The 26,508-nt window shown below is 42.3% G+C and overlaps 2 protein-coding genes across 4 annotated transcripts in view; one reads left to right on the top strand and one right to left on the bottom strand.

The window, feature by feature from the left end:
- Positions 1-19,221, bottom strand: part of KIAA1210 (KIAA1210 ortholog) — a 61,820-nt gene extending 42,599 nt beyond the window's left edge. The window contains exon 1 of one of the 3 annotated variants that reach the window (XM_030498122.1): positions 19,148-19,221. Coding sequence is in view for 2 of the 3 variants with exons in the window: in XM_030498117.1 (XP_030353977.1) it covers positions 15,287-15,336 (50 nt within the window). In the remaining variant the exon portion in view is untranslated. Of the gene's footprint in view, positions 1-485; positions 678-15,286; positions 15,356-19,147 lie in introns of those variants that run through there. The other 2 variants (XM_030498117.1, XM_030498118.1) reach the window with 2 other exon arrangements.
- A 151-nt stretch (positions 19,222-19,372) lies between these two features.
- On the top strand, positions 19,373-25,931 carry PGRMC1 (progesterone receptor membrane component 1). Its single transcript, XM_030498131.1, has 3 exons — positions 19,373-19,784; positions 21,749-21,904; positions 24,051-25,931. The coding sequence occupies exons 1-3, from the start codon at positions 19,466-19,468 to the stop codon at positions 24,146-24,148; spliced, it is 573 nt and encodes a 190-aa protein (XP_030353991.1). The 5' UTR covers positions 19,373-19,465; the 3' UTR covers positions 24,149-25,931.
- Positions 25,932-26,508: the final 577 nt, after the last annotated feature.

Below are 26,508 nucleotides of genomic sequence, written 5' to 3' on the forward strand. Positions count from 1 at the left end.
TACAACTGAATCTCTCAACAGGGAGCGATTACAGAAACAAACCTCAGGTTGCTTATACAAAAACTGAGCACATCAAGTTCTCAAGAGCATTCACTGCCACATTTCTAACTGAATATTTTTTAAAAGACAGTGTACATTTCTGTTTTTCTTATTTTTATATGTTAATATATGAACAATATAGATAATAAGGAAGAGGACATTTTTCCCTCTTGCTATAATTAGACAGGAAAAGGCTCTTAATTCCTTTTTCAATATTTCATGTTTATACCTCCAAGGAAAAAAACCATGACCAATTTTCACCAGTTTGGTATTTCAGCCAGGACTGACTTTTTGCACTTTTGTACTCAGAACGGTACCTCATCCTCAAGGCATAAGCATTTTGTTCAGTGCTGCTACTGAAATACAACAAAGACAGCATTTCAAAGTATGCCCCAGACTCAGCTCACTTGGGAAAGGTGGAGGGGAGGGCTCAGCATGGCACTTACTTTTTACTTTTCAGGCAACCGTAGAACCCAGCCATGGTCCTTCCCGGGAGACGTGTGCACACTTAATTCATCCTGGTGTGTGGATGCCAGCAGAAAGATCCTGCAGCTTTGTATCCTGCTCACCAAATGCCCACACATGCACACAAGAAAGCCAGCATGCCGATGCAATTACCAGCCAGATAAAGTTCCTGATCTGAGGCCCTCAGACTCTGCTGAACCGGGTCCAAGGAGGGCTGTGCCTGTTCCATAAATGGCTATGAATTGTTAACTCCCCCTTTTCCTGTCTCCTTCCAGCTCCTGGTAAGCACAGCATCCTAAGTGTAAAATACCATATGGCATTTGATTCTGTCTCCCTGTGGGACTAATGAGAGGCTTGGTTGTAATTAGGATGTGGAGAAGCCCTGAGGAGATTAATTGTTATCATTAGTTTTTAGACAGAGAAAGGCTACAGAAAATACTCGCAACATCTTTGAAATAACCACTAAAAACTGTAGTCATTCTCCAGCACAAAGAGGGTGCAGGGGACCTTCCAGAACAGGCATTATCCCATCTCTCTGCCTATTCTAACAAGCTATTCTCCACATTAGCAGGAAAAAAAAATAAAATAAAATAAATCCCTGCAATAATGCAATGTCAGGCAAAAAGCTCTGGAATTTAAAGAAGACAGTACACACACCATGTGAGACAAACACTGCCTGATGATGCCCTCAGACAATATACTAACAGTTGTTACTCGGTACCACAACTTAGGAGGTCTTCACTGGGTGTGGAAGGAGGGAAATGACTACGGTTTAATGCTGGGGAATAGAAACCTCAAGCAGCTTCATTCACAGGGGTAACCCAAGCTTCACACATTTCTGACACTGCATTAAATTCATATGGAAATGTATCATGGCTGTTAATGACCTCTGTTGAGGTAAAAGCAGAGAGGTGAGGCAAGACATTGCTTGTGCTGCCTGCACACAACCAGGGAGCATCAGCAGCCAGTAACAAAGTGTTAGCCTGTTCTGGAGGCACATGTCTTGGTAAGAGTGTCAGCTATTGATTAAAAAACAAGTATGCATACTTAGATGTACTAAGTTCAAAACTCTCATAATTGCAAAGGAAAGATTTACACTTCTTCCTAAAATATCAGAAGAAAATCCCATTTATTTGTATTTCTCAGCTACTATACAATATTTTAATATTTGGGTCTGGAAAGCCAGTAAGAGGGAATATTATATGAGTATTTCTATACAAGTTCATTTCAAGGTATTGAAAACCAAGACCAAACCTAAAGTGAAGTAGTGCTTCTGGAATACTAAGAAAAAAAAATGTTAACACCTTTCCTCTAAGAGAGACGTGAAGTTTGAGAACCACACTCTGGTGAGGAGTCCCATAACTGACTCAGCTAGTTTTGCAACAGTGCAGAACTTTGAAATCTATGGACAACTCCATGTGACTATTTTCTATAAAGCCCCTTACATAAAGAAAATCCATGACACAAATAATAAATGGCATCAAGTGCAAGGGCCATCACAAACAGGAACCAAATCATATTCTACCCTAGTTTCCCACATAAGCGGGAAGAGAAAGCCTCTACAAGCAGCCAACTCCAGTGCCATGCACGCAAGAGCCGCAAATCAAACCTGACCTCAAGCAGCTACACTTTCTCGCTCTTGGGAAAAGACCAAGAAGCAAAAATACAGTAACACCAGTTGAAGTTTTACCCAATGAGTTTCCTTGTTGTCCTGAATTATTGCATTTGTCATGATGACTTCATGCTGAACTCCTATCCCAACAGAAAAGGCCAACTAGAGAGCATTAGGCTCCAGCCATTAGAAAAAGCCCGCAGGAAAAAAAGAAGTCAAAATCAAGGCTCTGGTTTTGGGTACCAACCGCCAAGAAGGAATTCCTGGAGATTACTGAAGAAACCTTCTGACTGGCTTAATATACAAAACCTTGGACTTAGGATTGCATCTGAAATCTGCTTGGCATTTAGTTCAGAAAATGCTGCCAACAGACACATTTCTAGTAAGAAATGAAGGAGACCTTATGAGAAATTCACATTTGTGTTTACAAGCAAGAAAGATCAAATGGTCTGCCAGTGGGAAGACCCAATCCCTAAAGCCAGTGGAAGGGTGTAATCCTGATGGCTTTGGAAGAATTTCATAACTTTAACTGATAGAATAACTGGCCCACAAGCTTCAAAAGCTCATGAAGCTAACATGAAGCAGATTCCCTGTCTCCTAACCTCCTCGGATAGTTTGCCTTCAGAATGTGTTTCCTTTCACTATTCTTTTTTCTTTCATGTATTTTTGTCTTGAAATAACTTACTTGAACATGTAAATCTTCATCTGTTGGGTTCCATTTAGGTCAAACAGACCTGTTCCCAGGAACTGGCAGCTCAGCAACAGACATTGCACCATCTAGAAACCCTTTTACTTTCCAAGAAGCACAGACTAGTAAACAGTCATTAAAAATAATTACCCCACCTCAGGATTCGATCGTTTTTGATTCTCTATCTTCATATCAGTCTCCAAGCCACTTCATGGTACCATTTATTACTCACTGCTCTGCCTCTATCACTAGCACAACTCCAAACGGCTACACACTGAGCTTTTTGGGTATAAATCTGAATCTCAGATGCTGATAAACATCATGGCTCTATGTCCACAGGTAAATCAGGGCAAATAAGCAGTTATGTACTGTACCCCAGGTCTGACAGCCAAACAGTCACTGTGCTGACATTAGCCCTTCACTTGTCAAGTGCTACAGCAAATAGGCTGCTCTAGTGCCAGTTAATTAATTAAAGCTGTTTTCAGCTTGGAAAGTAGACGAACAACAAATAACCACAAATACAGACTTTGGCAACGTAAAGATGGTTCATTAAAGATAGGGAAGGCAGCAAGTTTAAACACCTGGAAGCTGAATCAGATCTGGACTTCCTCTAGAGTTTGTGGCTTGGCTTGATTGAAATAACCCAGTCTGGGCCCACTTCCCTTTGAAAATTACAGCCTGCCCCATTGACTTCTTCAAACTCACTGTCAGTGCTTTCCCTCTACAGCCCAATATTGCACCACACCCCTGTGATCACTGCACATCCAAATCCACCTCAGTTCATCTTCTGAGCCTGCAGGCAGAAGCAGTGCAGGTGGAAAGCTGCCCTCCCGCAGTGGCACTGGCAGTGATAGAGGTAGCAACAGAGCTTTCAGTGCCTGATAAACTTCCCAACAAGTTTCTTCATTTCTCCAAAGGGAATGAGGAAGGCAAGTCTGAGCAAGGCCCAGAAACCCAATCTCTGAGAAATGCCTGCACCAAATATAGCTCCTAGAATCAGCAAGGTAGCTGTTCCACAGGCATTTTGACCTGTGTCATTGCAAGAAAGGTCTCTTCAACATAAGTAACCAACACAATTAGTAATTCAACAAAGGAAACTCCAAGTGAGCTAAAAAACACTGGCATGTTTCCACAGTCACTTCCTACACATACATACGTACACAGGGTACATGCCAGCAGCCTGACAGCAAGAGTGTTAGGAGCTACACACACAACCAGCAACTCAAAATATGTTTCATGTCCGACAGATCTACTCCTTTTCTTGCAGCCTCTTGCAAGGAGATCTCTGAGGGCTCACCGTGTCCTTGCCTCCGCAGCTCTCAGATAGCCAACGCTTCACACTTTGCAAAATGTCCATTCAGAGCTGGCGTGCATGCAGTCATCACACAGGAAATCCCGTGATTCACAAACATGGATGTTTGATTTACATAATTTTTTTTAATTTACTTTCAGAAAACAATGAAACTTTCATGTAAATTTTTGACCACACAAACGTAGGGGTAAGAACAGAAATCCTGCCATTTCAGATTCCCTGTGTATTTTGGTGTCTCTGAACTGAATTCTTGCTAACTTGGTAACAAGGTGGACTTTGGTCTCTCATTTTTAGCCTTTAGCCCCTACCAAAATCCAGGCTACTTCCCCCTTTCCTAGTCACTATAACAAAGTCACACTTGACTGCGTTCTTCTGGTAGGTCTTGCTGTTGCAAAAAACAGTGTCTATCAGGTAAGAATTCACTAAAGCTCCTCCTATCACCATTGCAATGTGCTGAGCTGTCATATACTGATCTATGTGCACTTGGATTTTATATAACAAAGATCCTGTGTATTTGTTACATGTGTGTTGCATTTGTACCCAGCAATATTTTGCACTTTCCAGTTACTTTGCCTCTCTCCACCTTTCCCAGCTACTGTCAGCCCGAGCACCACGTGCCCTCCTGCATCCCGTGATGCAGCTGAAGCTACGCAGCTGCACAGACTCTTCCCTCCTTTCAGGGCAGGGCTGTGTTCCCCCAAACAATTGACATTTTCTGCTCATTTGTTTCACTCTGAAAAAGCGGCCCTGTCAGTGTCAACACCAAATGAGGTAGGTACGGCAAATCCAACAGTCTAGCTTCCAGTTCTCATGTCTTCACCATTGAGCAATGAGGCCTGCGTTGATTGAGAACTTTCAGGCTATTTTTTTATGTTGCACTTGATCTTGCCCAAGTATTTATAAAAACGTGCCATTCCAGCTCAACTGCATGTAAAGCACTCCTTCCATTGCACCCTGGAATAAACCCTGTACAGAAATCTAAGCAATAACATTGCAAGTCACTCTTCCCATACCTCTGCATTGAGCATGTTGATTGTTTACTGTGTGCTAACACAAATGTGACTCTCAGGAAATAATAATTTCCTGAAGCAGAAATTGATTCAGCTTTCTTATAAGTGATACTGCCAGGCTGGCAAATAGGCCTGGCTTGGAAATTTTCAGTGAAAGTCCTTCAATGCTAAAGAAACAACTGAATATGCATCACTGTTGAAAGCTGCAGTATCAGAGCTCTAAACAAACAGGGCTGGAATCAAACACAGTACTCTGCAGAAAACAAAGAAGTGGAGAGATAAGAGGATTTCTGCCTTGCAGAGTTTATACATCCATCTGTGATTAATATTAGGAGAAAAATGAGGGTCAAAGCCTGTCTCTGAAACTGAAAGTCAGGGGCCTCTATGCCTTATATCAGCTTTTTATTCATGCATATAAGCCTGAAGAATTTGCCATACTTGGCCTGGAGTCTAATTACTCTATGTTGCTCTAATTATGCCTATTTTTACACTTTGTGTACAATGTGTGGGATTGGGGGGATTTTAATTGTTGTTATTCCCTGTTAGAGGACTTCCCACAAGTTCCTTCGATAAAAAGAATATTGCAAAGAAAGCAGCAATATATATAAGCTCTTTGATTCCAGTGTTTGGTAATTCTGAGTCTGAATCATTTCTTGCAGTTTACCACAAACACACTGCCTTCACCTCTGAGGAAGAAGTGAAAGTAAACTGTGGTGTGGGGTATTCAGTGACTTACTGAGTTCTAAATATGGCCATAAAGATACTGGTTTGCTATATCTGTCCTTTGTGTCCCCACAGTCACATGTGAACTCTTCCTGGATTATCTGGAGATGAAGGTCAGGCCATGTGCCATTTGAAAGGTAATTTCCCCTAGATTTGCAACAGGATCACAGATGTAAACTCAGGCTTCAGTGTCAGAAAACACCAATTGCCAAACAAATAATATAGATAAAGAGATAGAAGTGTTTGTTTGACATTTTACAAATCTACAAGGATTTGCATATAAATATGTCATTTATTTACAGAGAAGTAACAGCATCCCTGTATACATACACAATATAGCCAGGATGTGCTGCCTCTCACGTATCTTTTTTCATCCAAGATCATAAATCTAAAAATCTAAGATTTTAATGAGTCTGAATGAAAAGCAGATTATTTTTGACACAGTGGAAGAGCTTGGTATTTCCTGTGAAAATACTAGCATGGTCAAAATTTTATATACTGGGAAACTGTGGTTCTTTTGTCTAAGGGCGGGGAGTGCAGAAGCTGAACAAAGGAGCTCTATTTCTACACATTCTGACTTAAGAAAATACCATGTTAAAAAATATTAAGTTCCAACAACACAACTTTTCCTTCTCAGTGTTCAGGCAGGCACCAATATACAAGACCATCTGGAAAGAAATGTGAGAAGGCAGTATGTAGCTACAGGCACATGGACCAGTGCCTAGTCTAGATGTTGAACATCAGAGCTAACAGTGAGTCTAAACAAATATCCTGAGACGACGTGAATAACGAATTGAGTTTTCCACACCCCATTCTTCCCAAATTCCCCTCTAGGGATAGATCCAGTCAACGTCCTTGCAATACTCTTGCCAAGCTCCTTTGGAGACAGATCAAACCGGCATTGCCATTAACGTTTGTTCTGTGAATAGCAATCAAGTTTAATGACTTCCTATGTATATTAGTTTTGCCCTAATGTAGGCCCACCTCTTCGGAATTACTGCTGATTTGTTTGTACAGGTATAACCAAGAGGAGAACCAGAGGTTCACACATCTGGAATAATATTCCTAAAGCCATCAACATCCTGAATTTTAACTGTGAGTGAAATGAAAATTCAAAAGCAAAGGGCATCTCTGATACCATCTCACTGCTGTCAGCTGAAGTCATAACACAGGAAATCAGGGAAGCCCAGCTCTGGGGAAAACGCTGTCTGACTCCAGTGCCTGCAAACACAAGGCTAAAGATAAAGTGACCACTAACCTCCAGAGAAGGGCAGTGATGTCCCAGAATGTCGTGCCTGCAGCCTTTATTGCTCCAAGGGGAAAGGAACAGAAAAATAAGTCAAAACTGCATAATCTTGACATTTAACTCATATTAGTAGGCAATGGCAATATCATGCTTTCTTTGTTAGCTTTCCTCTGTATAAAAGCACAAGTACAGCACTTGGTTCATTCCACAAACTGCAAAATAAGTAGAAAGAATTGAGTAATAAATTTACTCCTACCACTTGATATCTGCAAGATTAATCACATGCACCAGACCTGTGTCCCTCTGCAGATAATATATTACTCCATACTGCAGATACAGCTGGAAGGACTGAGACAGAGTAATTCAGTGACCATGCCAGAATCCATAAACGGCAACTGAACCCAAAGTTCCTGGTGCCTGGAACTGTGTTTTAGAGTCTTTCCCCATGCTCCCTCGCTCAATAAGGAGAGTCAGAAAGACCCTACAAGAATAGGCACCCTATAAATACCCAAGACAACTTTAAGTTCACTAGCGAGCCTTCAGCCGTGGGAACTCTTACAGGATCACTGGCATCAAAATGCTGAGTTAAATTTGAAATCAATGACTGCAGTACACGATTTGGCCCAGCCTGTCCAGAGTTTTAAAATCATCACATAATAAAAAATACCTCATACTGAGCCAATTTCACCAGAACAGACTCATAGCACAGCAGAGTCCTCGCACAGCAGCCCAACACATTACTCAAATTCAAGTTCAGGGAACCTTTAAATATCCCAGTGTGTTCCCAATTGTCTCTTAAATATGCTGGAGCTGTTCCCATCATAACAGGAAGGGAAAATATCTAATAAATACCCAGAGGCCGGAAATAAGCTAATTGCAGAAGAATTTTACCTAAAACCATTGAATAAGCTACAGTTCTGTGTCATTAACTCATAATCACATGCTTCAACTGGATTTCTGCTTGGTCTTTCCCATTTCAAACAGTTTAACCACAGATCTGTGCTTACATTTAAGCAATACACAGAGCTGATGGGTCTATCTGTCATTCCAGGATCACCAGCATCTGAAAAAGCTGCAGTTTAGAGTCATTACAAACTTAAGACCATTGCTTTAGTATCTTTCTGCTTTACCACAGAGATTAGGGGATTCCTACAGCTTTCCTGGGATAAATGCCACTCCCAGCCTCACCCCTCCAACCCCTACTGGTAGCCTTTAAACAGCCTCTCTACTTGAGATCATCTGGCATTGACTGCAGGTATGGAATCCTTACTACTAAGCAGTTCCTCCCATCCAGGTAGTTTCCATACAGTGAAATTCCAGCCGATGCTGCAGATGCAAACAGGAAGAAAAACAGTTGCCCCCATGCACCATGTAGCTGAAAAGACACTGACCCCTTCTACAGGCTACATCGGCACCTACACAGGAACCAAACTCAGATCCTCTCAGGGAACAGCTCCTTTGGATATAACATAGAAGCTGATGTAACTGAAACTGTCTGGCATGGTACTAATTGAGTCTTCAAGGGACTCAATATATTGCCCAGAGATAAGCTAGTGTGAAGTTTAAAGATTAGCCATGCTTGTTCTGCACTCAGAGAGCTCCCTTTGGTCATGAAAATACTAAGCAAGCCCTGCGACTACCGAGGATTATGTATACGTAATGCGTATAAAAGTAGCCAGTATTTAAAAGCAACTAAAGGTTGATGAGCTAAGTTACAGGATGGATTGGCACTGCTTTCCTGATTACACAATTGTAAATTGAGAAAATATTATAATATTTTCTCAGTGCAGATGAGATTCAATATTTCACAAAGGCAACTGCAACCAACCACAAACACTAAACACCAGTAAGATTTCTGGATTTTATTCCTAGTTAGTGAAAAGTTTCCTCATCATCCCATGTAATGGGATGTTAGTAAAAAACATGCAAAGGAAATGCCATCTAATGTTGCAGAATAACCACTGGTCATCTGTAAAATGGTATTAGTGATGACATGACCAAGTTGTTATTTTTATCAGAATCAGTTACAAAAACATTATCTCTGAAGAGTCCCACACACACTACAAATGTAACATCCCTTCCTCCAAAATGAAAAATCTGAAGCATATTTCCTTTGGAAGAATGAGGGCACATGGCTGTGCTGTATAGTAGAGTAACAACCTCAGTCACACCCTATGACTGTTTTTATCCCTCTTGTCACTGCTGAATGAACAGCAGCAGCAATGGCTGTGGTTTGAGGGCCAGCAGAGCAGAAGAAATGTGATCACCAGAATCAGAGCACATAAATTGCTTGTATTCCCTTTCTCTTCTAATCCAAACCACAAAAGTTGTGGTGCTATTGTTCATAACATAGTTTCTTCAGACTCATCACAACAGTAATGACTGGTTTGCTCCTTTTCTCCTCTTTCTTCTATTTAACATTATTTTATACTGCTTCACATTAAAAAGATAATATAAACTCTTTTTCATAGCCTCAAAGCTTGACAAATCAACTAAAGCAAGAACTTCTGAGAAAAATGAGTCTTTCCTTGACTCAGATTTTTTGCTTCAAGCTCATTTATTGTAAGAACCTTAAAAAAGTTCATGCTGGTAGTTAACAGCAGGTGTATGAACAGTCTAATGTTCTTCTGCTCACTCTTGAACTCTTAAGAGCACACAAACATGCTGCATTATGGGTTTGAAATTCACTCTGACATGGAATAGCTGCATGCTACAACTCTTTCAAAGGACCGAAATCTTTAAGAATTTAAAGGTTTATGCATCTGCAAAGAAGATCTTTCTTAATATATCTGAAGAAAAAAAAGAACAAAGGAATTTGGAAAAAACTTTCACTAGTATTGAGCACAAGGCAATTCTGAAATGGCATCTCCAACAGAGTTTACTCTCCCAATGCACAGGAGGTTTTCTATGCCCAATTCTCCATAACATTGTGGTGACATTTCCCTTTTTTTTACCTAAGATTTAAAGAGACAATTATATAAATCCACAAGCTCCCTCTGAGGTGTTAGATCATTTGCTGGCAGACTCAAATACAGCATACAGATTGAAAAGGCAACAAAATCAAGCAAACACTGTTCATACACACTCCCTGCTTGTAGCATATTCCTGGGTTATTATGCTATGGGTCTATAGTTTACAGAGAAACTCTTGGATCATTTCTCATATGCCAAGTAAACCACACAGCCTATCTACTCTGCTTGCCTTCCCTCACCCTTTCACTTTCTCCTACTGAGATAATGAAATGTATCATACTAAAAAAAAAAAAAAAAACAACAAAAAAACAGAGAGAGTAAATTCAGGAGAACTCAGAAATCCTGACACTGTTTGAAAGAAAACAGGACAAGAGAATTCATCCTCTCTAAACCTTCCCCCTCCTGTCTTTACCAGTGCTTAGGAATATACAAATAGTTTCTTGAAACATAGGCATAAAATTTATCCTAACACTGCAAGGAAGAGCCTTATACTCTTGTTATCCGGCTGCAGCCCCGTGCAGCAAGTTAGCAACAGGCCTGGGAAAAGATGCAGGTTTGCCAGATACCATGATCCAGGGCAAGACAAACATCCCCAGTTTGCATAGCAAGGGCTGTTGCTCAGTTCTCCTAAGCTGGGAATCTTAAAATATATATATATATATGTATATATATAAAATTCTTGGCACTCAAAAGAGCAAAGACTGGCAAAGAACCAGTCAAACTACAGCAGCATTAATCCTTATCTGATGGCAGATATCCTTCCCTCATGACCTGGTACAATACAGAAATGGTCTCGTAAACTGGGAGAAAGGAAAGAACACCCTTGACTGCAAGCTACTGTAATGCTTCCTGGCAAACTATAGCAGTAATATCGAACAGACGTCTAGAAATGATGGCAAACTCTTGTTACTAGTAAATATCAGTTAAATTTAAGAAATGCATGTTCAGCAGAAAGAAGAAAGGGCTGGAACAGCAGATGAAAAGCCAAAGAACAGCAGTGAAAGTAGGATGGGCAGTATAACTCCTTGACATACCATTTTGCTGAGGTTAGCTCTAGAGAGGGTGTCAAAGTTGTAAGCAAAATAATGAACTAACCTCCATTTCCCCCACAGGCTTTTAAGCAGCAATTTAAAAAGAAGCTGTGAAATAAGATACTCATTACTTCCTACAGTTTTAAGAGCTTCAAGTACTGCAGCCACCCCAAATTCAGCATTCCTGAGTCAGAAAAACTACGTGATGGCTTCCACAAGCAGGTATTGGAAACAATAATTGGTGCTTTTTTCATTTTCAGTTTCTGAATCTTTAACGGTCCTGCTTTCAAGCTGAGTATGTATTTTGGCAGTTTTGACTGGATTTGGTTGGTCAAAAGAATGTTCAGAGCCTTGCATATAATCACTTGAGCTATGACCTGGTGAGATCTCATGAGATTTATAGGGGAAATACAACAGTCAGCAGGAGTGAGGGAGGAACAGTAGTTAAAACGATCCTTGTTAATAACATCAGCTGCAAATCTCAGCGTCTGCTGCTCGCCAAAGAGGTGATTTCAAGTTCTAACCTGTAGCACTCCTTCATTGCACATGTAAGCTGTCAACCAAAGATATGGAGATAAACCTCTCCAGAGGGAGAGAAATCTATTTAGCTTTATGCTTAAACTACACAATAGATTGACCTTAAACACACAGAAGGATTGGCATAAAAACTCATCCAGGGGGATGACGAAGGGACAGGACCGCATTTCCACTGAAACCTATTGCATGAGATTTCGTTACTTGACATGTGTTTGAATTCATTTAAAAGAAACTGATGAAATTCAAACAGCATCTATGCTTGTGGCATTGGCATTCCTTCTAAAAGCTATTTTAAACTTGAAGAGGATGTATATGTATCTGTGTATGCATGACTCAACATGATGCTGGTGGCATTCCAATAAAGTCAAGCCAATGATTCTTGAGTCTGGGCCATATCCAGAGCTCATTAAAATCAATGACAGCTTTTCCACTGAATTCAGCTCTTCCTATCATAGCCTGGGCTTGCAGTCTGATGTACAGCAGGGACTAGAGTCATGCTGCTTTGTCCCCTGTTTGACTCACTGCACAGCATGATGTTTATGTTACATAAGTGAAGATATTGAGACCAACCACATCACATACACAATCCAAAGCACAAACATAAGGATTATTGAAAATCCTCAGTAGAAAAAGAGATAAATAAAAAATTAGCTCCCAGTTTGCTAAACCAATGTGTACTTTCTTTTCATTTACAGAGAGAGAGTTCGTATAAATAAATATGAATGAATCTCTAACACACTTCAACAGTATCAGATACAGTAAGCATTCTGGTCAAAGTTGTAGTGGATTTTCGCAGAGATTAGAGATTAATGATTAAAGATGTGTTTGTTGGTATTAAACATATTAGACCCTCTCCCATGTACACAAAGCATTGTTCACCGAGTGCCCATTTTCAGAGCTCTTCAAAACTGGGTAACATCTTAGCCCTCCTTTCAATGTTATGCATGACCCCAGTATTTGCACTCGCACGTAGTGCTTTCTTATGAAATATTCTAAATAACCATTGATGTCTAAATAAATTTATTTAATTTAGAATCTAAATAAATGGGCCTGTATTAAGCTGGTCTTCAGACCAAGTACAATTTCTTGTTTCTCGTTTGATTGTCATAGATCTTTTGGTAAAAGAAAACATAGCTCTGCATTTGTCTGCAGTAAATTGTCTGACTGGTAGATAAGACACATTTCAAGTGGAGACAAGTATTAACTTTGAAATGGAAGCCAATGCCAGTAAAACTTCTTAAGTTGTAAAAGTCAACTTTTGCTGGTTAAGTCTGCGCTTACTGGCTCCTGGGAAGACTAAAAAGAAGCCTAAAAGGGAAACTACTTCCCAAATATCTGAATACAGCCAAAAGCCTGTGCTGTGGGTTCCAAAGGATGAAGAGTTTTGACTCATCAAACCTGCACTGGGCATATCTCCATCTTTGTGGTCACAGGAATCTATGACATTTCATTTTCAGAATACTTCCATCAAATCTTTGATGGAAACAGAAGCAAACAGCGTAAGTGGAAAAGTCTTCCAACTCACAATGATCTAAAAAAAAAAAATAAATGTAGGAGTTTACTTTTGGTTCATGTAACATCCAAGTAACTTGGTTTTGCTTAGTAGAAAAAGCATTTCTATACATACACAAATCTATATGGATACTAAACTTGAGTCAGTCATAAAGTCCAAGGTAAAAAGTACTCTGCACCTTCTTATACTATAGCAAGTAAGAACGGAGCCAATTTTGAACTTTGTGGATATGGGCCCGAATTCTCTGTTGGGCTGGACAGTTCTGGAATCCCCGCAGACCTCATACCCTAGTTGCGCAATAAGGCTGCACTTTTTTATGACTATGTAGGAGCTTGGCCTGGAGAAGTATAACTGATCTTGTGACAAGTCATCTACTGACATTCTTTAGAAACAGATGAGCTATTTCACTAAGTCAACATAACTTTTCAGGTGCAATATTCTTCAGGAATTGGCCTGAAGCACTAGCAATGTACTGGTCCATACATTATATAGCAAGAAGACCGGGCTATAAACAACTGATCAACCAAAGAGTGCAAACAGTGATTCCATGCCCATGAAATCACTGGATTAATTTTTCATTGTATTTGTTTTATAACAGCAAGATAAACGTATATTTGCATTTCTCATCTTATAATGTACCTGCAAAGGTACTGGAGTCCTAACTGTAATTTATTATATTGTGTGAGAAAAAAAGAAATTGAGAACTCACATTCACGAAGCTGTAAAAGACAATGCCACCAAATCTGCCTTTCTGTTCTGAAGATTCCTAACAGTATACTTCAAGTTACCTGTAACCTCCTCCAGTTTCCTCCAACTATTAGAAGGACAACACAAAGTGTAAAAGACTTACAGCGACATTCTGTAGGATATTCTGCGCTCATACCCTGCCTGCAGCTTTTTACCTTGATAAAAGGACTTGCCCTCACATGAGCCACTCCTACTTGCACAAGGGATAGTTACAACAAGAAATTCATCAAAGTCGTTATGTGTTTAAGGCTTTACTCCTGCATACAGTTGTTTGTAAGATCAAGCTCCTAAACTACGGAGTTTATCAGAAAATAATCATGAAAGAACCGGCACAGTGGTTGTCTTCATTCCACTACCGGCGATGGATCAGATTTGCTCCCTTTACAATACCCCTACTACTTCTCTCACGTCACCGCTGCATACTTGCTCTGAGATCTCATGGACTCTCCAGCGCCCAACACTAGCATTAAGACTCTGTACCTGGGACACAGCCAGCAACTCCACTAACAATGCAAGAGACAAAACAAAGTCCAGCTCATATTAATAACCGTGACTACCCCAGCTAACCGACGTCGGTTAAACCACTGTTTCAGGGCACACACACTGCAGATCTGTCACTGAAAAACCGCAAGTCTGTGAGTTAAGGATGAGGATACCAGTGCTGCCCGACACACCCCACACTCGCGGGAGCGGTACGGAGACCTCGGCCAGCAGCCGCCGAACAGAGCATGTGAACAAAGGGCGCATCACTGAAAGCTCACGCCGCTCGCGTACGCCACGAAACGCCCGTCAGCGTTATCCCGCGGCCGCCAAACCCGAGCTCCCACCGCCGCGGCCCCCCTCCGCCGCGGCCGAGGGGCAGGGGCACGGCGGGAGCACCGGGCGGGAGGGCTCCCGCTGCCGCCGGCGGGCACGGAGCCGCGCCCCGTCACCGTGTCCGTCATCCCCCGACCCCGCCACTCACCGGCCGCCGCCCGAGCGCCCCGCGCTGCTCCGCACCCGCCGCCCCGGGGCGGCCCCGCCCAGCGCGCGCACCGGGCACCGGGTCTCGCGCACCAGGTAGCAGGCCCCACCTCCCGCGCACCGGGGGGGTAAGGTGGGCGGCCGAACGGCGCCGCGCGGACACCGCCGGGGAGGGGGGGTAAGGAAAAGCTGGTCCCTGTGAAGCACACGGGTCCATGCAATGGACACCATTCCCCTACCCGACACTAAGGGAGCAGAGGTAACATCTCCTAGTCCCTCTAACAGAGCTATTGAGTTGGCTCAATCTGTGAATGCACCAAGTTTCATTCGTGTCATTAGTTATTTTTGGTACATAAGCCCCTCCTGGCTCATCAGACCTGTAAGCAAATCCAAGTCATTATTTTCAGGAAGCCAGGGATTTTACTTACTCTTCCAGTGTCAACCAGGATGCTTTCCAGGGATACCAAGACTGTCGCATGGCAAGAACCACAAGCAGACTTATGTTTTCTTTTTTCCTTGCCTCTTCCAGAAGTATCTACAGCTTGTCCAGATTGGTTTTGACATCTGCTGCCTTTCAAAAATGGAGCCCATACTGAGAATTCACACCCAGATTTTCATCTGTAGTTAAAAGACATCTCCAAAACTTCCTAGTGTAGTTGCTGTCACAGCCACTGTCAGTCCTGTTTGGCATGGCTGGATCAAAACCCATAGTCCTGGCAGCCTAGAAGACAAGTGAGCAAGGAGGAAGATGAGGCTGGAGGGGAAAGTTTTAGTTGCAAACGCACATCAGTATGTTTCTGAGGAAAGCATTTCTCCAGTATGAGCAGCCTCTGCCTTTCCAACCCTCTGCTCCGACACATTTTCTAACACTTGGTAAAAATTCCCATCTGGAGCTGTTTTATGCTGCAGATGTTTACACATTTATCTCCAGGAATGACAGGATCTTCATAGCCTTCGGCATGGCGTCATCTTCACATTGCAAAGTTCCTTCCTCTCACACTTAGCACAGCTAGAATGTCAAAAGATGCAACTGAAAAATAAACAGAAATGTGATGGAGATGGAAATAAAAACTAAAGAAAGGGTCCAGCAGAAAGATGGTCTATGCTTTTGAACTGAGGACTAGATGTAACTCAGGGCATTCCTAGGTCAGGTGCCTGCTCCTCACCTGGACCAGACCCATTCTAACTTAATAGAATGCCTGCTGCCAGCCTTAGGAGTACATCTGACTTACTGCAGTCTGGGGAGGGGTTCTGTTTTCTTGACACAGGTAGGCACTTGACAATAAAAGAAGAGTGAGATTACAGCATCTCATCATTCCTTTCTTTTTCATTGTTAGTAAGTTAAATTACTGGGGGGTCGGGAGGGAGAGAGAGAAGTAATACCCATATCAGACCAACTGTGAGAAACAGGCAGGTATGATGGAGCTTGCCTGCGTACATATATTGGATGGTCTTATGTAGGATGTTGTCTCTCTCTACAAGGCTCGAATTCCTTGTGTCCTTGTAAAGCACATCTAGCCTTCCTTTTTAGTTTCTTTACAGAAGTCTACAGATTCCAAAAGGTCATTGGACCACAAGGCAAAACATCTCTCTACAGCTGCTGCTTAATGTTACAAGCTGTTTGTAATGCAATCCTGTGGTACGTTACTGATGTCACCCAAATTCTCAGGTGGGAGTTACGAATCAGACTTTGGGCTGGACAGCAAAGATCTAATTTGGCAGGTGTTCTATTTGTCCACAGTTCTCAGTAAGCCCAAAGACTATGATACCTCTTCTCTACTTCAGAAACCCTGGGTCCTTGCAGGTCAAACGAAAGCCAGCAATAGTTCCAGGTGACCAGCAGCTCTGGGAATCTGCTCACAAGTAAAGCAAATTAGGCATGAGAATCTTTGCAAACTTCTGAAGACTTTCTTGCAATCATAGTTTGAATTAAAATTGTCAATCAGGTAAATTAGAGAAAAGAATTCCTGTGGAGGTCTTCCAACAGAACAATGAAAGAATGCAAGGACTGAAACCTACTTGGCAACAATGCAGTCCCCGTGTGTGCAGCCAAGGTCATGGGGAACGTGGGCAAAGCACACTTTAAAAGCATTAAATACACTCTAAAAGATTCATTAAAACTACCAGACAAGTTCCAAAGTGGAAATAAAGCAGTAAGAAGAATGCTGAGGTATAGTAGAGCCAATTTTGCTCCATCTCCTAACAGATGCTGTTTATCAAAAACACAAATAGGAATATTTTAAAACTTAACTACTCTTATTTGCAAGGATATGAAAGTTGTCTGACCTAAAATGCTTTCCTCAATTAATAAGGAGAGCATTATATTGAAACTACTTTATCAACTCATCTTACAGATGTTGTTAACAGAATGGTTTCAAGAAGGAAACTATTATTGTCTATAGAATGAAGAGGAAAACCTGTCTGGGACCATAGCTAATGCCGGTGGTATTTAAACGGAGCTGGGGCCAACTCTGTTCTGGCTAGAACCTCAGTTCTGTTGAAAGGAATTGCCAAGTAAACTTGCTAGTGAAAAATGTATAACACAGGGTTCATGAATTTGGATCATTCAGACTGATTTACCATAATTTTATTTATCCCCATTTATTCATAAATATCTGGTTTTATTTTGTAAGATGCATTGTGAGGCATATGAATATGTTTGATATGCTGCAAGGTAAAAAAAAAAAAGAGCTTGAAGTTGGGCAACTGTAACTTGCAGTACCAGTGCTCGTGTGGCAGATAACTGGAGATTCCATCAAATCTTGGCAATATTTCCTGGCCCTTCCTTATCTAAGAATGAACTGTTCTTGGATGGCTTCTCTAGGATACTAGGCATAAACAGAGCTGCTTTTGCCTTCCGTTCAGGGTCTGGTTCATGGTCAAATTCAGGGTTGGGGCTATTTTGGAGTCTGGGTTTGTTTTTTTTTCCTCTCTTGAACAAAATGTATTATAAAAAAAGAAAGAAAAAACTCCCTCCAAATTTCTTTTTTTTCCTATATCTATTCCTCTAACATGTAATAGCAACACAATGAAGTGTAACAGCGTCATGTCTACACTGAACAGAATTAGATGTCATCCAGGTAATAAATTTCCTAGATTGAATACTCCTAAAGTTTCAGAGATTTATCTAGTATCCTAAACAGGATCAAATCACAGACCTACTTTATTACGAGATACATATCGTAGTCACCAGAGCAACGAAACAATGAGATTTCCAAGTTACACAGCAGGTGGAAGCCAAAGTCAGTGAATACCATGGAAGGACAGATCAAGGTCCAAGTGCAGATCAATAAGACAATGAGCTTATCAAATCAGACAACAGGTGGATCAAAACACCCTATCTTGCAAAAGCCAACATGTTTAAACACTGTAGTACTGAGAAGTCTTGAGAGTATCCCAAAAGGCAAAACTTCTAATCAGTAGCCCCAGTGGCTCACAGAGTTAAAATTTTCCAAACACTTAGAATTAGAAATTAAATGAAACTCACTTCTTTCAATTTTATTTAACTAAATGTCTCAATGATAGGTTCAGTAAAAAGCAGCCTTCATCCACTGAAGCAGCGATATGAACCACCTGACAAGCTACACTGCAAGCTCAATGCTGGTACACTGCATTTCTGCTGCATGTACTCCCTGAGTGATAGCACTCACTTGCGTGGAGGAACTGATGATATTCTGACCGCGCACTGGTTTGAGTTCTTTCTGAAGGATGGCGAGGACACAATTTGCAGACAACTACTCAGATGCAAAACATCACTTCTGCCTTCTCACACCTGATACCAAGGAGTAGGCAACACCAGTAGCACTTAGCTGTATTCAGGGCTCCAGTTGCTCCATGTGAACACCATATCGAGTAGATACATCAAGTTAATACTTCCTTCATCTTAAGTTTTACTTCACCAAAATTTCCACTGAACAGAAGCCTGAAGAGAGCAGTCCACAACTAGACACTCTTTTGTGTTATAACAATACCTTGTGTTCCCTGCTTCTGTGGCTTTGGGGTACAGGGAGTATTAACCTGAATGGGAAAAACCCAGGAGTTTGGCAATTTCCTCCCTTCTGTCCCACTTCGAATTTGGCACGATCACTCCAAAAACATACTGTCCCGTCAGGAAAGCAAAGGCTCGCACAGAGGGACCGAGTGCGGGAAGGGACCGGCTGGGTCCCAGCAGGCCAGCACCGGCTCTAACACCCGACTAACGCAACTCCGAGGTTATTTTGACCAAACTCCGTGTGCCACGGAGCCGCCGCCGCAGCGCCCTGACCCGACCCGACCCGACCCGACCTGACCTGTTGCGCCACGCAGAGGAATGGCGGCCGGCGGCGCCCTCGACGGAGCCGTCCTCGCCCCAGCTGCGCGGCGTTCCTTGCGGGGCCGCGGGCTCTTGGAGCAGCGCTCGCCATCGCCTGCCGCACACCACCACCTAGTGCCGGAGCCGCGTCAGGAACCGGCCGGTACCGAGCCCGGCACGCTGCGGGCGGCAGCCACGCCTCAACCCGTCCTCAGCCCCGCCCTTCTCCCGCCGGCCGCGTCCCGCCCCTCGGCGCCCCTCAGCAGGCCGGCTCCTCCTTCCTCCGTGCAGCCGCACCGGAGCGCAGCAGAGCGCGATGGCCCGTGAGGAGGTCGCGGTGGCCGGCGAGGAGGCGGCGGCCGAGGGGGGCGGCCTGCTGATGGAGATCGTGAGCTCCCCGCTCAACCTGACCCTGCTGAGCCTCTGCCTCTTCCTGCTCTACCGGATCCTGCGGGGCGAGCGGTCCGCAGCGCCGGCGGGCGAGGCGGACCCGCCGCCGCTGCCCAAGATGAAGCGCCGTGACTTCACGTTGGAGCAGCTGCGGCTCTACGACGGGGTGCGCGACCCCCGCATCCTCATGGCCATCAACGGCAAAGTCTTCGACGTGACCCGCGCCAGGAAGTTCTACGGGCCCGGTGAGGGCGGGGGCCGGCGGCGCGGCGGGCCCGGGGCGGCGGGGCAGGCCCAGCCGGGGAGGCCGTGGCTCTTTGTGCACGGAGGGACCGCGGGGGCCTCGGCGGCGTGGCCGCAGCTCAGGCCCCGCGGGCAGGGCCGGGCCCGGGGCTGGAGGCGCGGGGATCGGCGGGCGCCGCGCTGATGCCTGGCCCGGCTCCTGCCCTGCGGAATGAACGCTGGGCGAAGCTGCCCGCGCTCTGTCGGCCCTGCTCACGATCCGGAGATCTGGAAGGGATGGATCCCTTTCTTGGAGCTGGGAAGGGTGTGCGCAGCTCGGCATGTGACAAGATCACGCAACAGCAGCGCTGGGAGAGCTGCCTGCCTGCCCGGTGGGGCGGAGGGCAGGGTTACTGCTGTTGCCTGGCTCCGGAGCCGGGCCTCGCTGTTGTGGGAGCGCCGGCTTTGAGCCTCGTCGGTTCATTATTCTCTTTATTTTCCCAGGGTAGGTTGTGCCGCTGTTGGGTTGGGTGGCTTCGTCAGTCTCGGGTGCCCTTGCCTGATGCTGGGCAGCAAAAGCAAAGTGTTCTCTCAGTGTTTACATTCCATTTCCAACTTCTAGTGGACATCGACCTGTTGCATAATATTTATGCTAAATACCCAGCAATTTAGATTAAACCAGCTTCTTATCAGGAGTGCAAGCAGTTGAAACGTGCAAAGATTGAGTAAGCTATGCAAGGGCTTGTAGGGCAGCTAGTGATGAGGTGGCTGGACTATGTGCACCCAGGCGTCAGAGTTTTATCACCTCCACTAGGACATGGGTTTTTATTTGTAACAGAGGCCTCATATTAAAATATCTCACTGGGGCTTGCTAACTTGTACCAGGATGTGTCTCGCATAACCTGAGCTGGTAGCTGCTATAGTGAGCTGCCAGCGCTACTCAAGAGACAAGGAGAGTAGTGCAGGAGACACCACGTATTTGGAAGCATGATGAGATTATTACTTTTGGTCCACATATAGGCTGGAGACTGTCAGTGAGTGGTGCTTGACTGTAACTTTGCATTCTGCAGTAGTCAGGCTGAGTTAGATGTGCAGTTTTGTATTTGTGCAAGTTAAAAACCACTTAAGGACCATGCTTTGGATGCCACCTTCTTTGACAACAGTAAAAGCTGCCTGTTATATCTAATTTAATAATTGCTGAATGGTTCATCACAGCATCTGGCCAGTTTGGTTTTCATTTTAATAAAGCAGTAAGATTCTTCTGATGAGTATGGGAAAAAGCTCGCTCTGGGAGGTGTGGGAGATGTCATGCTCTCTGCAGTAACCAGAGTTCACATCTTAACTTCTTTAAGCTCCCTGACGAAGAACTTTCAATGCCTGGTTGCGACATGTGATATCTCAATTTTCAGCTTGTCATGCGAGCAAGTTAATCTTTAATGAAGTTTAGCAAGAGTCTGTCTTGATATCTCTGATTTACTGCGAGTTGCATGTTTCAGTCATTTGAGTTCATCTTGCATTTTGAAAGTTTTAATAGATGTTTCTTCCAAGTCGATAATTTGTACTATCTCCCATATTTTCTGTCAAGTCATCCTTTCAGCTCTTTAAGTCAGGAGCATCTCTTAGAAAACTTCCATTTCACCTCAGACTTTAGAAATCTTCCTCTGTTCTTCCTTCTGAGGCTATGCTTCCCAATTTGTATACTTATTCTTACCCTGTTTGTGTGTGCCACACACCATTCTGTGGTTCATTGTCCTGATGTTTCAGCAAACTCAGTATCTCTTCCCATGGTTTTGTTTCTTGTCATCTTCCTCTGTTTTCCTTTATTACCAAGTACAATAAAATTTAAAACATGTCAGAAAATTGAGGCACTTCTGACCCACAGGTCAGGGTAGGAACTCATCATCTGTTTGAGTCTGGGGACTCTGATCCGTGGTCACACAGCATCTATTACCTCTGTAATAATCCTGCTTCTGTTTCTCTTTTAAAGAGGGCCCGTATGGGATTTTTGCTGGAAGAGATGCATCCCGAGGTCTCGCCACTTTCTGCCTGGATAAGGAGGCTCTGAGGGATGGCTATGATGACCTCTCTGATCTCAACGCTACACAGCAAGAGACCTTGAGGGACTGGGAGTCACAATTCATTTGTAAGCAATTTTAAACCAATTTACAAAGAACTAACTAACTAGTGTGTAATAAGGGAAGCAACAGCTAAAAGGCTGTTACCAGCTGGAAGCATCAGTCTGGAAACTTACTTTGAGTTAATACCTCAGTTTGCTAAGTATTACTGCAGTTACAGTTATTCAAAAGAATTAAAGAGAAATGCCAGGTTTTCCTTCTGCGTTCTTCCTCCCTCTGCTCCTTACAGAACAGTGGGAGAGATGGAAGCATTCCATCATAGGCAAAGATCTATAAGACCACCCAAAAAGTTGACAGGAATTGGAAATTAAGAACATGTTTTTGATGCAGTCAAGACCCCATCTATAGGAAGGATTGGATTTTAATGCTCTGAGAATTGAAGCTTATTTTCCATTCAGCTTCTCAAAAATAAGAGTAAACATTTGAATTACTACTTCTTGGATTTTTTTGAGTTTTGAAGACTGTTTAAACTAGGCTTTTTTTGCCTTGGTGCTCTTCATGTAACTTTTTTTACTTAAAGTAAGTGACTCTGCGTGGCCTTGCTGGTAGCTTTATCAGATTCACCGACAACTGTATCCAGCTGACCTTCTACCGCAGAAGGTGATCAGGAAAGAGCAAATACCACCTCTGTGCTTGCAGGCAGCCTGGTCATTATTGTACTAGTGATGGCCAGAGTGGCAGAGGAAAAAAGGCAACTTGCACACTTGAGATGTCTGTTCTCAAATTAACAGAAAGAATTCACTTTCATAGTTGCCTTGTATTTCTATGCTTAGTATTAAAAGTTTTAAAAAGGCAATTCCAACTGTTCTGTGTCATGTGCCTCAACTTGCTGCTCAAATAGGAGAATTTCAAACCACAGTTTTATGGAAATTGCTGTGTTGACCCTTGTACCGGGGGATGCCCAGTGGTATCATCATTTTTTTTTCCTCCTATTGTGTATCTTGTTGATGAAAAATTATTCCTCCGTATCTCATGCTGCCTTTTAGGCAAGTGAACACCAAAGGGATTATTTCTACTGAGATAAAACGAAAATTAAACATACCAGTTGTTCTTCTTGATGAATTTTTATACGTATATGTGATGGAAATTGCATATACAGAAAGTAATATAGCGGAAATCAAATTTTTTTTGTTTTTAAGTCTAGGATTTGGTATTAACGATTTACTATCACTAGCTAGAATGGAGTTTTCCTCCACATAAAGCCATTAGAACCTCTCAGTCCTGACCTGATGTGCCCCTACTATTTTGGCGCTCTTCCTGTCTTAATAAAGACTGTTAATCATGCCACACTGAATGGCTGGTTTATTGTGCTTACAAGCATGTCGCAGGAACCAGAACCTGACCAGAAATACCTGACCTAAACTAATGTTTAGATCTACCTTTTCAAGAGTTCGCCATCAGGACTAACAGCAAACTGTACTCTTTTTATTACTATGTTTCTAGTAAATTTGGCAATCTTTAATGCTTTAAATTTTTACTAATTATAACAACAACACTAGTCTGAAATACCTGTAGTTAGAGGCATCTTTTGCTTTGTTGAAGTTGACAGATGAGCAACATAGCATAGCTCTCAGTTCTTACATGTATATGATCTTAACATTTTTACATGTTCAGAAAGAGATATAAAATAAGACAGAGGCTTAGCTGCACAATTGGATAATAGATCCATCTTTATCTTTGGGAGAAAGGATCTATCTTCTGATCTATTGGGTATTTTCAACATGCATTACACAAAAACCCTTAAAAGTTGTGTACGTATGTGCACACATGTATCTGCCTCTGTGTATAATACGTAACATAAATATTGGAACAATGCCACTGGTTGAAAAAATAGCTTTGACACTGGCAAGGGAAATAATCTAATCCGGGATTCTGTTTCTTTAGCTGGATGAGTCCCTCATTTTACATGTGTCTTTTGGCTTAAGCAATAGGACAATACACTCACTTCTTGTGTTTCTTACACTTACTACAACATTAATAGTAGTTCAGGTAGTTGATTTTGGCTTTTCTGCTTCTCCCAATGTTTGGAACAAGTCACTGAGACCCGTTCTATTATAATATAGGCATTCTGTCAATTCAGAAATCAGGCAGAGGGGTTAAAAAGCTTCATGTTCAGGGCAGAATAATGACTTGCCTTTTTTTTTTTCCCCCCAGTTAAGTATCACCATGTTGGTAAGCTGCTGAAGGAGGGGGAGGAACCCACTGTGTACTCTGATGAAGAGAAAGATGCCCAGGATGCAAAGAAAGACTAGAGAGTGCAGCGAGGAACAATCTGGTTTTGAATTGTAAAGGATCATTTGTAACATTCCACTTCTGTTTTATAAGTTGCAACAGCAGCAGTGCTTACAAAAGGTCCAGAGTTACAGTGAGTTGCTTCTATTCAAAGGTTTCCTTTTCAAATTCAGTGGTAAACTACTAAAGGTCTAAGATTTGTCTTCCTTTAAACCTGCATAATCTGAAGTATGCACAAAAAATGTCTGTGCAAAAGTAAATTTTGGCAATAAAGGACTACTCCTGTTTTTCTTCTATCACCATTTATTGCAGAGTAGGCTGAAATCCAGATTTTAACTAAGAACCTAGCACTGCAGGCACAAGCATGAGAATAACTTCACATATGCAACACAGATTCTACTAACTCTTGTTTCACATTAGTTCTGGGCCTTGGATTGTAATTCCTTCAGAAAAAGGATATTTTATTTGTCCATGAAGCATAATGCTCATTTGTTGTGCAATGTAATTCAATATTAGGTAAGAAAATTTGGCTTTTAGGGAGTTACATAGCAGCTTACAGATGAAACTGCTTTTAAAAAAGGTAAGAATGAGAGGTTAAATCACTTTTAGATACTTAAAAAATTAATGAGGACTGATGAATACTTGATGTATTCAGTCATGCATAGTGATGCATGGATTAATATTCACTTTTAAAGCACAGCTGAAGTGTTACAAAGGTTTAGATACCAAGTGTAACTAGAAATCACTAAAAACCAGGTACATCATGAAGTGTGACTCAACTGGACTACTCATTTATTTTTCCTCTTAGTAAAACTCTTCTGTGAATTGTAATGAAATGGTATTAAACAGGGAAGATAAGCTGCAATTGATTCCTAGGCCTAAAAAAGGCAACTTGCTGGTATGATGTGTTTAACAAGTGCCCTTGTACATGCAGCTTTAACCAGCAGAAAAATGTTACTCATCATCATACAAGTTTCCTGTACAAAATAAAACAACATGGTGTAAGCTGTTTCAGCATTGAGGCCTTTGTTGCTGTGGAACGTTGCCATTAAAAGAAACAGCACTATCTCCTGCAATGCTGTACCTGCGGGACCTGACCTTTGAATTGCTTTAAACTTATTTGCTCTCTTAGCTCACATCTATGCTTAATTACTAGGTTTATTCCGACTCCATAACCTAGTCTCCTCCCAGAGCGGGCTGGGTAAATGGATTTGACCAAGGGAAGATGTAAACATGCTTCATCATCATTATCATGTGCAAAACTGACCACTGCACTCACGTTTCTTGTCCAGGTGATTCTGCTTAGGTGCCTGTCTGGGGTAGTTCTCCCTGTTCATTTTCTCTGGTTCAGCTGTCTGGCCGAGCTGTTTCAGTTTGGCAACATGACCAAAATGATAAACCAAGTCCTGAGTGGGAAGGTGTAAACTAGGCAAAATTGTTTCAGAGTGCATTGCACAACAGCAGCTTTCATAAACAAGTTGACACAACATGTTAAAGTGCCTGAGACCACTTGTGGTGAAAGCAAACAACTTTCCCTCGGTCCTAACATTGCCATGGCATTTTCTTTGGGTTACACTGGGCCTTCAGCTGAAGAGTGCTGTCATCTGAGCCAGACGGCTTGCATAGAGTGGTACTGTATGAGCTACCCAACGGAGGTCTAGAGACTCATGTAAATCTTGCCATGACCCTTGTGTTGAGATTTTATTTTTAGAGACATTTATACTCCTTGCAAACTACTAACGGTTTACCTCAGATCAGTAATGTGCTTTTATTTAAAGCAGGAAATAAAACACTCTTGCATAATGGTGGTGTTTGTTTTTATTTACTGCAACTGAATGTGATACTTTATCCTACCCAAATGGTTCATGGTTTTTTTGTCTTTCTCCAGTATCTTACATTATCCAATACATATAGTATGTTCTAACTGAATGCCTGTCAACATGGTTCTGTAATATAACTTTTACCAGAATATTAAATATAGACTGTGTTCATGTTGTTTAATATGCTTTGCTGTTACAGAAACAAACTTAGGCATAAAAAGGCCCAAGTAATTGTTAACGCTGAGCAAAAGCTGGAGCTTTGGAAGGCTGTCACATAGTGGAGCTAGGCTAGGCTATAACCTACCCTTCAGCAAACCCAACCATCTGACTCTTTAAGTTAGTCCATAACATATCCTGAGGAACTGAATGCTATTTGAAGTATTAATCTTTATGTTACAACATGATGCATCATGAAGAACAACAGTAATAGATAAGAACTACACAGAAAACCAGCAGTAACACAAAACAAAGCTTAATGTTAAGCATCTGTGCCTCTTGGGAAGTGTTGCACTTTGGTAAGACAAATTTTCAGAGAAAACAAAGACAATTTGTTATGAAAG

The sequence above is a fragment of the Strigops habroptila genome, chromosome 9 (genome assembly GCF_004027225.2).
Source record: "Strigops habroptila isolate Jane chromosome 9, bStrHab1.2.pri, whole genome shotgun sequence".
Classification (NCBI taxonomy): Eukaryota; Metazoa; Chordata; class Aves; order Psittaciformes; family Psittacidae; genus Strigops; species Strigops habroptila.

What these genes read in the sequence shown, in the direction of transcription:
- PGRMC1 (XM_030498131.1), top strand. Translation starts at nt 19,466, where the DNA reads ATGGCCCGTGAGGAGGTCGCGGTGGCCGGCGAGGAGGCGGCGGCCGAG. An exon ending in CAGGAAGTTCTACGGGCCCG is followed by an intron (nt 19,785 to 21,748) that starts GTGAGGGCGGGG and finishes TCTCTTTTAAAG; the next exon opens with AGGGCCCGTATGGGATTTTT. An exon ending in CTGGGAGTCACAATTCATTT is followed by an intron (nt 21,905 to 24,050) that starts GTAAGCAATTTT and finishes TTTTCCCCCCAG; the next exon opens with TTAAGTATCACCATGTTGGT.